We start from the raw sequence: 11334 nt of genomic DNA, 5'->3' as shown, positions 1-11334 counted from the left end.
ATATACACACACACACACACACATATTCCGTTTTTTACCTTGGGAAATATTTAGCTCTTCGCCTGGTTTTCATGTGTGCTTCTTGAATGCTTGGACGAGCCATATTCAGGTAGGTGATGCTCTTTGGAGAGAAGCCACTGCAACTTTGCTCACTGTTAAGTGTACTTTACAGCTGAAATATCCCGACATTGTTTTGGATTATGAAGCTATTAACGTTTTGAATCCCCTCAAAAACTTTAGAGCATCTCATACTCAGTGTAGCCAATTTTGCAAAATAATGTGTTTTTGGAACACTTCTTTGTAGCTCCAAATAATGTAAATTTTGTTTGTGCCCCTCCAAATCTAGTCCAAGGAGCTTTTCCTTTGTAATAATTTTGGGCATATTAGCATCTCAGATCTTCCTGCCCAGGTGCTGAGATCTGAAGGAAAGGTTAAGGGCCCAGGTCCTGTTTCGTTTCTTGTCAATAAAATTGTTTATTCATCCCAAAATGCATAAATAAATAATCAGTTAACCAAAAATAGAACCGACAAACATATGTAGGCTATGCATAGAAGAGTTTGGCATGAGTTTGCAGGATGGGAGAGTGATGCTTCTTCATATGTAATTTCCTTCTACCTACTTTAAGATTACAAGGAGCTAATAGAGAACCATTGGTCCATAACGTACAATGGTGGTGCCTCCCATAAAGGAAAACTTCCATATATGATAAACAGCATTCATTCATGCAACAGGCTTCTGGAAGTGCCAGACATCGCTAAAACAAAGCTGGAAAATAGAATAAACAAAATTTTTGATCCTATAACAAATGCTATTTGCTTAACAGTTTTACATTTGGATGATTTTTTAAAAATTGCGTAATTCATGATAGAACTAATCATTTTAAACACTACATTAATTCCAACGTTTAGTTTCATACTTCATTACATGGCAACGATAAAACAAGACAAAGTTTAATGCAATCTCTTCTGGTCATAACCATACACCATTCAAGACTTCATCTCCTGTCACCTTGGCGCCTTCTATCATGATCATCGTCCCTCCTGTCTTTATACCTATCACCATGTTCTCGCTCTTCTCGCCTGCCTTTAAAGCTATCAACGTCTGCACTTCTTTTTCTCTGACTTGGCTCATCCCTTGTGTCTCGCCGGTCACTGTCCACATTTCTCTTCCTATAGTCCCTGTCATCCCTCCTTTCCCCACGGCGATCATCATCTGCACTTTTCTTTCTATAATCTCCACCATTGCTCCTTTCAATATAGTTATCATTATCTGCACCTCTCTTCCTATACTCTCTATCATCCCTCCTTCCTGCATGGCTAGAATTATCTTTACTTCTCTTCTTATAATCTCCATCATCCCCCTTTTCTGCATGCCTATCAATATCTGGAGTTCTCTTTCTATAATCCCGCTCATCTCTGTTGTTATCATTTAGACCTCTTCGTTTATACTTTTCTCCATCCCTTCTCTCTTCGACATAATCCCGCTCATCTCTCTTGTTATCATTTAGATCTCTTTGTTTATGCTTTTCTCCATCCCTTCTCTCTTCAACATGATCCCGATCTCTTCCACTTCCACGGGATTGACTTGTTTTACCATCATGATGCATCTCATGCTCTCTGTATCTTCTACTTCTGTCAGTCGGCTTGTGCCTATCACTCTGGTCTTCATTTTCTCGGTCCCTATGCCTTAGGTCTTCAGAACTCTGCCTATACGTCTTTTCTTTCTCACCTCGGTCACGTGGCTCATGGCCTCGATGTCGTTTTTCTCGTCTTGGACTTTCAGGAGTGTCTCCATCAAATACCATTTCAAACCTATAACAATTAATAGTATGAGAGAGAGCGCGAGAGAATCACACAAAGACAGAGAGACCCATAATCACACTCAAGAGTACATACCTAGAATTGTTCTCACCACCTCGCTGTCGGTTATCATCCTTTAAAATATAGTTCTGTTTGACGGCTGAGCCACCAGTGCAGTCCTTGGCAACGTGATCAAGAGCACCACATTTGAAGCAACCTCCTTTTCGAGCCAAGTAGAAATATGGACAGATTAATTTCAGAGGAATTTAGAAACTTCTAAGATTTCAAATGAGTGCCACATTCAAGAAACAATCCTTGAATGAATTAAATTACATGTGAGAAGGGTTGATAAAGAAATAGACTCAGCTTTGGTTGTGTTCCAACTACTGCCACATGAATGACTATATAATGATTTCCATTAATAGAATTTAATATCAAGGTATGTGACAAGTAATTTGTTTGATTTTTTTTTTTTTAAGAACTTCTAGACATCATGGAGTCAACCCAAATCCAGATGATAGGGGTGTTTCTAGCACCAAAACCAAGCAATATTGAACTTTATTCGTCCAATATTAAATGCCTGGACCCTTTAAAACGATTTAAGTACCAATTGCAATGAAGTGTGGATCATCAAAATTCCTGTCTCAATAACTATTGGTTAGCCCACAAGGCCTTCATTTTCAGGAGTGAGACTTCTAGGCAATATGCATCCAGCTTTTGTACCTTTTGTCAGCAAACAATGATCAACAACGATACACCCCCCAGTACCCCCTAATATCATAGGTCTTTGGAATTTGTCTCCACAGCTATGACAGCCAAAATCAGTGCAATTTACCATGCAGCATAGTGAACAAGTCAAAATTTCAGCAGAGTGTAGACTCTAGTTTCTAAGAAGCTAATGTTGCATGATGCCTAGATTTCCTATTTTAGTCTTGTGTTGCAAAATAGTGTTGATTTATCGTCAAAGAAAACCAAAACCAAACAGACAGAGAATCATAGGTAATGAACAGCTAGTAAATTTCCAACAGGAAAGGTATGGAAAATACTACTAAAAGAAAGGATCAAATGCTCTTCATTTAGTGCTCTTCAAGTGAAACGAGCAAGGAGAGAGAGTCAACCTTAACGTCGGTGATAAAAGGAAAGGAAGAGCAGAATCTCATCATGCAATGCATGGAAATGTACATGCATGAGCGGGAAAATTATATAAAACAAGTAAATATGACATTGCAATTTTTACCTTTACCTGTTTTATTATCTTTACGTCTGTACTGGGACCACAGTTTTGAAACACTTTGACTAAAATCAACATGTATCCTTCGGTCATCGATCAGAGCATTATCCATCTGTCATTAGAAATAATATAAATGAACGATGTTTTGCTAAAACAAAGCAGCTATAAGACTTTTCAAAAAAAGTTACTTTAAATTATACACTATTTACTCATTTATTCGATAGAGTAATTGGATTATTCTGAATCAAAAGTACAAAGTTTATCATTTCTATTTGCAGCCAGCTTGTTGACGTCCATTAGGTTAAAAGCACACTATCTCCATGTTTTTCATGCCTTTCAAAATGCATGTGGCAAAGGACACTCCACCACATCACAAATAGTTTATGCCTACAGACTTCAGAAGACAATTAAAGGGGTAGCAATGTAGCAACATGAGGTCCTATTTTTTTCCTTTAGAATCCTTCTAATTTCAAGTTCAGGATGTCACTCAAGTAATTATTTAGACGAGGATAGAAGCAGAAGAGATGTCAGGCACCTCAATAGTAGTCTTCAAACAAGTAAAAATGATATATTAGAAAATGCCAGATGGAGGGCACAACTCATGTACACAGAGTATACAAAAAGGCATATCCAAGAAAGAGAGAGTAAAGAATTAAAGACCAAATCTTAAAGTTAAGGACATCAACAGAGTCAATCAAAGAGCCAGACGTTTCATAAGAGTGATAATCAAAATCCATTCAGTATGTATGCACACTTTCTTCACATCTTGATTAGGATAACACTCTTCAGCTGAAAGCTTTCCATTCCCGTTGGAATCTCACATCCCAACTCCGCCCTCCCCCAACAATCTGCCTCACCAACAAATCCTCCACAGATGCCTCCCTACTATTCCTTTTCACCGTTAGAAACCCTATATAGCTTACTATTCTCCAGCTTTTCCCACCAAACCCTAATCCTAATTCTTTAAAATCCTAGCAGTCTAGAACTTTCAAATCTGATTTGGTTTCATTCACCTTTGTCCTATGTCATTAGATATTCATTATTATTTAGTCTAGGAATTTCTCCTACTTTCCTTTACAGAGACACGGACAGAGTGAAAGAGAGTGCTCAGTTCTGAATATGAAACGACATTCTGTCTAGGGGATTCATGTTATTATTATTGTCTAGAAAATCCTCTCTCGTTGCATAGTTTTTAGAGTAACTTAAGGAGTTAAGGTACAATTCACACCTGGACAGTGGGATAAATGATCCCCACTCATATGGAAAAGGTGTTAGCTTTACCCTTTACCCAATTATTTATTCTATATACCTTTTTTTTTTCTATTGTTTTTACACATCAAATGCTTAAGCAATACATACGTGTATATGAACAAAAAGGAGGGGGGAAAAATGGAAATTATGTATTGTCAATCTCAGCTGTATCAATACCCTCTATACCAAAACATGAGGAAAAATGGGAAAATTTTATTTAAAAGGTAAAAGAACATTGAAGTAGGGGCAAAAAAGTACAGTCCAATATTTCACATGAACCAAAGATTCTCCCCAAAAAATTATATTTTCAAAAGAAATTGTTACAATGTGCAATCTCGGTAAACCTTACAAGAACAGAATCTTACCAGCTTAAGCACTAGATGCATGTAGTTAGTACTTGATCAAGGGACATTAGATATGCAGGCAGATAAGAAAAATATATATGCAATATTTGAGAGAGAGACATCATTTCAGTCCAACATACCTTAAAATAAGCTTGTTCACATGCATCATTCGTCTCAAACTCTGAAGTGGGAAAAGAAAATTGATAACAATCAAAATATGTCATCAGAAACTTGATTCTATAACAGATAGGAATAGACTATTAATTAGGCAACTGAAGGTATGCAAATCACTTGGCCACAAATAGAGCAGGGTAGAAAGAACCAAAAATTAATGCTACAAAAGAGAAAGATAAATCTTGATATCCATGCTAAATTATAAATTCCTTTATTCAGTGGAAAAATCTTTTTGAGACTATAAAGATAAACAATCTTGAATGCTGTTCTCAGCTGTTCCTTCCCTTCCTTATTTTGTTCTATTTGTGGTTGGCTAGAAGCAAGGATTGCAGGTCATCTTAGTTGAGTAATTTCTCTCTATTGATAAGTTTGTCCTCACCCTACACCTTGCTCTTATAAGGGAAAGAGGTTGCATTTAAGCTAGAGCTCATTGGCATCATATTGGCGTTATAATAATGTCCAAGTAAAAACTTAGGGATAGCCATCAACCTAAATATATCCCTCCTTTCTCCATGCTAAAGATAAGGCACTACATAAAAAACCAGAAGAATTTTCTGTAACAGTTTATCACATATTAAGTTACATGTGAATAATAATAATAACAAAATAATAATAATTTGTTGTTGTTGTTTATAATAAAAGAACTGGAAATTAAAGTCTATTTGTTAGTCCAGTTGTCTTTGCAATCTTTATGTGGAAGTCAATGAAAATGTTCTGAATTCCGCATGAGAGGAAAACCAGAAAAGGAGGGGGGAATAGGTGCTGAAACCTAAGTTCTGAATACCACATCAGTGGTCATTTCAGATTGGCCACTGGAACAGAAATGAATATTTCTGTACTAGTGTGTACCAATGTACTGTTTTAGGATTACCACTATAAATATTTTATATTTGTAAATATAAATACTCCTCATAAAATAAATTTAAGAACTACATAATTCATGCCATTTCATTACTCTATAGAATTTTCAAAACATGAATAATAACCAAATAATTTCATATATACCATCTTAGAATTATTCTAAAAAGAAAAAGAAAAAGAAAAATAAAAATAAAATTTTTAGAATTAGCCAATTTAAAAAATGAAAATTTACACGATTAGGTCTGATTTGGGGGAGGAAAAATTACCAAAATCACAAAGTTTAAAAAGAATTACAATTTAAACCAAATTCTATTCCGAGCCAAAATGGAGTTTTCATCCAAAATGCCCAGAACACCCAAGTATGGCCAAATGTTTGAGTTAAAACAGAACAGAGGGTTTTATGTACTGGTTTATGCACCAGTACGGAATTGGATTCAAAAACATTGAATGAAACTTTACTTTCTCATGCACAATAAATAAGACTTAAAAGGTATCCTAGCATAAAATGGCAAAAAAGCCACTCACCTACGAAAGCATAGCATAAACTGTCTCCAGTCTTAAAGTCACGAATTATTTCAACCCTGTCACCAGCATTTACTTATGATGAGAAATGCATCTTGCAAACTACAAACTAACAGGCCCCAGAATAATTAAATAATACCACAAGAAAGTTCTATCATTACTTACGACAATACAGTTCCAAAACGTGAAAAGATGGTATGCAAGTCCTCATCCTGCAGTAAAAACAAGTAAATATTAAATATGACCTTAACATGACCAACTCATTAACAAAGGGTTCAATAAGTATATCAGAATTCAGAACGTTATTGCATTTTAGAGTAGCAGCTTCCTAATAAAAGAAAGGATAGACATTCCCTATAACTATGACAAAACAAGCACTCACTTCAGTAACTGGATTCAGTTTACAAACAAATAGCACATTATCAGGAGGCTTTATTTCAGCATCAGGAATATCTCCGATCTGTATGCAAATCAGGCAAAGAAAAAAAGAAAACAAATAAATAAAATTAAAACAACGACATAGTTTATTAAAATTGGAAATTTAGGCTAATGAATTAAATGTACCCAATACTTACACTTTCAAGTACAACTGCTCTGGAATGTGCTTCCTTTGTGCGGAGAACCTCCTCAAGCTCTGAAGCATCTAACTGCTCATCCATGGGCACCCAGTCATCCTCAAGCCGCACATTATCATCAACCTAGTTACAACATTGATTGACATATAAGTCATAACTTCAAACAAAGATGTTTGCCAAGCAGCCACCATATGCTCAGAGAGCCAACAAAAAAATTGAATTAACCAAGTTGACCCAGTCATCCATTCGCCTTTTTACTATTAATTTATTTACATCATTTTGGACATATTAAAACTAACAACGAAATATCTGCCAAATTAGAATTTTCAGAATTCCTAGTTTGAATCCCTAGGCAATGACCATGACATCAAGATGAAAGCACTCCAACTTGGTTTTGAAGCATTTGATAAACATATGATTCTATTAAGTTTCAGACAAACATTAAAATGACTAAGATTTCCTTATGACTCCTTTCTAATTAACTTCATCTCTCCCCCAATTATGATTAACTAATATCTGTAGTCTGGTCATTACCTCATCTTTTGGTTTTCCTTCTGGCGAAGCATCAGGAATCAAGTCAGCTATCTGGGGAGGATCATCAAAAGGATCATCCAGTATGTACGTGTGTTTGATTCTGTTCAATAAATGAAAATGCAATAAATTTTGGTATCAAGAGAAAGTCAAGAAAATTTAATTTCAGAAGCATAGTACATTGTCACTACATCAACAAAATAATATATAAAGAAAGAAAGAAGAATCAACCGAATATTCTTAAATGGTCGGCCCTTCTCATCCACATAAGCTTCATTTATCCTCGTCAATGTATCAAGCCCTTCCGCGATCTCCCCAAAAACCTGCAATGACCCAAAAACACTATTTAGATAGATTATACAACAATAAACTCTCCTCACATTAGGAAATAGAAACATTTTTATCTAGAAGGGGAGTTCACTCTCCACAGCCTTATACAGCACACTCAATACTTCCTAGAAAAAGGTTTGGTCCCCAGTCGTAACAAACCAGTTCTTCATTCTTCAAAGTGGTGGTTGTCAAATTGACTAACATCCCCCCTCCCCCAGGGAAGCAAATTCAGTTATCATGCCCCAAATCTGCCTTCAAATGTAAAAGTGTAATACAAAACAGAACCTCCCTCATGTCTTTCCATGCAAACAGCTTGTCAGAAGGTCAAGCATCCCACACTTATTTTTTTTCTTTTTGTTGATAAATCAAGCATCCCACACATGTTAAAGCAAGAACCTAATACTTTTGTTGGACAACCATCAAGGGAAACCAATGCATGACAAGCTTAAATTAAGCTTAATCACTCAATTTAAGGCTGCAATTTAGAACCACAAAGAGCCCTTAAACGCCAATTGGATGGTGCATACCATAATGACTTTCCAGAAGGAAGGCACAGATAAGCAAAATGTTTTTATGTCTAAATGCTGAGAGAGAGTGACACTCATTCCATGAAAAAGTTTGCAAAAAATCAAGCTCTAAAAACAGTATTACATATTGGTCTCCATATTGATGAAGCTATCAAAATAATATATATTAGGCACAACAGCCATTGTACTACAGTGATCAGCCTATATGGATTACCAATCCCAAAAAAAAAAAAAGAGTAACTAGCTTATATGGATATGATTGGGTAACAAGTCTATCATCTAAATTGAAAGAATCTTTTTAATTTCTCATCAAGGAGTACCAGTTAATCAATACAAAACCAATAAGTTCCATTCAAAACTCTTACAAAAAACAAAATAACTTCCATTCAAGACCAGCATAATGTAGTTTATATATATATATATATATATATTTGTGTACATGTACAAATTTACCAGAAATGAGCAACACAATTAGGACTCCCACAAGATTACAGAAGCAGCCCCACATTCAAATATCAAACACACAAGAACCGTCTGGTCAACATTGCATCCATGACATCAAAAGGAAAATGCAGACCATGCAAACCAAACAAAGAGAACTAGAAAAGAGCTGAAGCACTCCACCCCCTCTTTTCCCATTCCCTATAAAAATAAATAAATGGCCTCTCTTAATCAACAAGGTCGGATTAAAAAAAAAAAAAGAAATAAAAAAATAAAACAAATTTTGCAATGGTTTTCTCAGTGTCAGAAGTATGTCCACATTTTTTATTAAATCAATGGAATTAAACAAGCACACAACATCACAAAAGTAGACGAGCAGACAAAAAATATCATAAAAGTCAACAATTCTTTATTCCTTTGAGAAAGCAGCAATTATTAATTCGAGATATAGTAACCAACAGGTCACTGGGATCAGAAGACTCACAGTGTGCTTCTCATCTAGATAGTCAAGATCGTCACGCAGTGTGAAATAGAACTGAAAACAAATGCAATTTCAAGAGTAAATATATGGGCTAGGATTAAAACCAAGTAAACTCTATTTCCCAATAAGATGCAGAAAAAACACTGAATGCTTCTTCATCTTCATAAAGCTATATTAAGCAAAAGAATTCTCAGCCCCATTAAGCAAGAAAAACACTCTAATACCTGAGAAGCATTAAGATTCTCTCCAGCACTAGCCATGGCAACAGTGCCTGTCTTAGAATGCTTTAAATCATGATGAATCTCATCATTGAAAAAGCGAGCTTGATCACCATAAAGAAATCTGAAAGTAGAATGTAGAATGGAATAAGTATGTTCTGCCTTGCTATGTGAGAACAAAAGTTACTTATAATAGCAAATACCAACTAACTAGACTATTGTCACTTGATTAATAACCAATTATCCCAAAAGCTTAAGTTACTAGGAAATAGTGAATTCAATCATTTCACCATAATTCTAACACTCCCTCACATGTGGGTCCATACTCCCGTTTAATAAACTAGTGCCCAACATGTGGGATTTTTAACTTATTAAACGGGAAGTAGAGTCGAGATAGGGTTCGAACTCAAGGACACCTGCTCTAATACCATGATAAATTACCAATTATCCCAAAAACGTAAGATGTTAATCATTTACCCATGATTCTAACATATAGAAGGTGTAACAAATTAAACCATTTCAAAAGTAACAAATTAAATCCCCTAAAATTTCTAAAATACAAACTAACCCTAAGGTTTCAAAATGTAACGAACTAATCGCTCAGCCTATATAAAACCCAAAACACAATGCTTATCCACTCAAATGTGCTAAGGTTTAATTGTTTGTCACTTTTTAAAACCTCAAGGTTTGATTTGCTAAACTATAGGGTTTAAAATTAAATTTTTTTAGCAAATATGATATACATATACATACATATATGTGTGTGGGGAAATGCTATATAGGCTGCGTTTGTATAAACTGTTGGAAAACTGTGTTTTGAGTTTGTAAAAAAAGGCTACGAGGAGTTGTGGTTGCAAAACAGAGTATTGGGTTTTACAAAAACGCTCTTTTAATCTCCGCGAAACACCTAACCAAACGGACTCATAAATTTCTAGTCAGCTTGCTTAGGCAGATGTTCTTACTTGTAGATTGAATCGCCACCGGACCCGGTACCGGTGGGGTCACCGGTTTGTGCAGTGAAGTCCTTCTGAACCGTGTGAAATAGACACCCATTGTAATACTTGATCCTGAATCACCATGTAATGATAATTTATAAAAAACAAAATTACGAGACATTTTTTATAATCAGTTTCTGAAGAGGATACACATTTGTTTTATCGCAACCCATAAAATAAATAAATTCTCAAGCTAATTTTATCTGATAATGTATATGAAGACTTACTTGCAAAGCTTCAAGAAGTTTTTGGAGGTCAAGGGGCACTTGTCTGTGTGCAAATCCACCACTATGTCCCCTAAGCTCGTCACTATCAGCACCGACATTCTCTCTTATTATTTTTTTTTTTTTGCAGTTATCAAATTTTGGTGAAGCGAAGAGAGAGAGAGTTGAGGCGGTGATGGCTGGATTTTGTGGGTTGCGGCGGCGGGCGGCGGCGTTTTGGTGACTGGGGTTTGTGGGTTAAGGCCGCGGCTGCGTTTTGGTGGTTGGGGTTTGTGAGTTCTGGGCTTTTTTGTGGGCGTGTATTTGGGGCAGCCGAGCTGAGTATGTGCGGTTGTGATGGGTGGCGGTCGATTTTGGGGTTAAAAATGTGAATATTAATAATAATAAAATTTTAATTGAAACTGATGTATGTGCGTGGAAAATATATAGATAACAAAATTAGGAAGAGAAGAGTTTGAGTTTTTTTTTTTTTTTGGTTAGTTAAATAATTTGAGAGTATAATTTACGTTTTTTTTTTTTTTTTTTTTTTTAGCAAAAGGTAAGCAAAATTTTATTAAGGAAAAAAAAAAAAACAAAACTAAAACAAATCCAATTGGAATACATCATCCAAATCACTAGATAAATCCTTTACCCAAATACTAATATCTGCAACTAAAGCTGCTCGCCTAGCAAGACTATGAGCTAATCTATTTCCATTCCGTCAAACATGTTGAAATTGACATTGTCGCAAAAAACTACCTGTTAGGGTACTTTTTTGAACACCTAATTTTATTTGAATACCACTTATTTATTTTCAAATACCACTAATAAGTTACTGGATTTTCCCAAA

The 11334-nt window shown here is 35.4% G+C and overlaps 1 protein-coding gene across 2 annotated transcripts; it reads right to left on the bottom strand.

Annotated features, from left to right (window-relative positions):
• Positions 1–767: 767 nt before the first annotated feature.
• On the bottom strand, positions 768–10954 carry LOC115986629 (peptidyl-prolyl cis-trans isomerase CYP59-like). 2 transcript variants are annotated; one of them, XM_031109842.1, is made up of 14 exons: positions 10509–10954; positions 10249–10353; positions 9293–9410; positions 9072–9122; positions 7521–7612; positions 7293–7392; positions 6759–6881; positions 6566–6643; positions 6349–6395; positions 6187–6242; positions 4767–4807; positions 3038–3143; positions 1897–2020; positions 768–1812 (listed from the first exon to the last, which is right to left on the bottom strand). In XM_031109842.1, exons 1-14 carry the CDS (start codon positions 10604–10606, stop codon positions 996–998), a joined length of 1956 nt encoding a protein of 651 aa, XP_030965702.1. In that variant the 5' UTR covers positions 10607–10954; the 3' UTR covers positions 768–995. The 2 variants fall into 2 exon arrangements, with proteins under 2 accessions (XP_030965702.1, XP_030965703.1); XM_031109843.1 differs by having other exon boundaries at positions 3044–3143.
• Between the last annotated feature and the right edge of the window lie 380 nt (positions 10955–11334).

This window comes from Quercus lobata, chromosome 4, assembly GCF_001633185.2.
Source record: "Quercus lobata isolate SW786 chromosome 4, ValleyOak3.0 Primary Assembly, whole genome shotgun sequence".
Taxonomy (NCBI): domain Eukaryota; kingdom Viridiplantae; phylum Streptophyta; class Magnoliopsida; order Fagales; family Fagaceae; genus Quercus; species Quercus lobata.
This window is presented reverse-complemented; position numbering and strand designations above follow the sequence as displayed.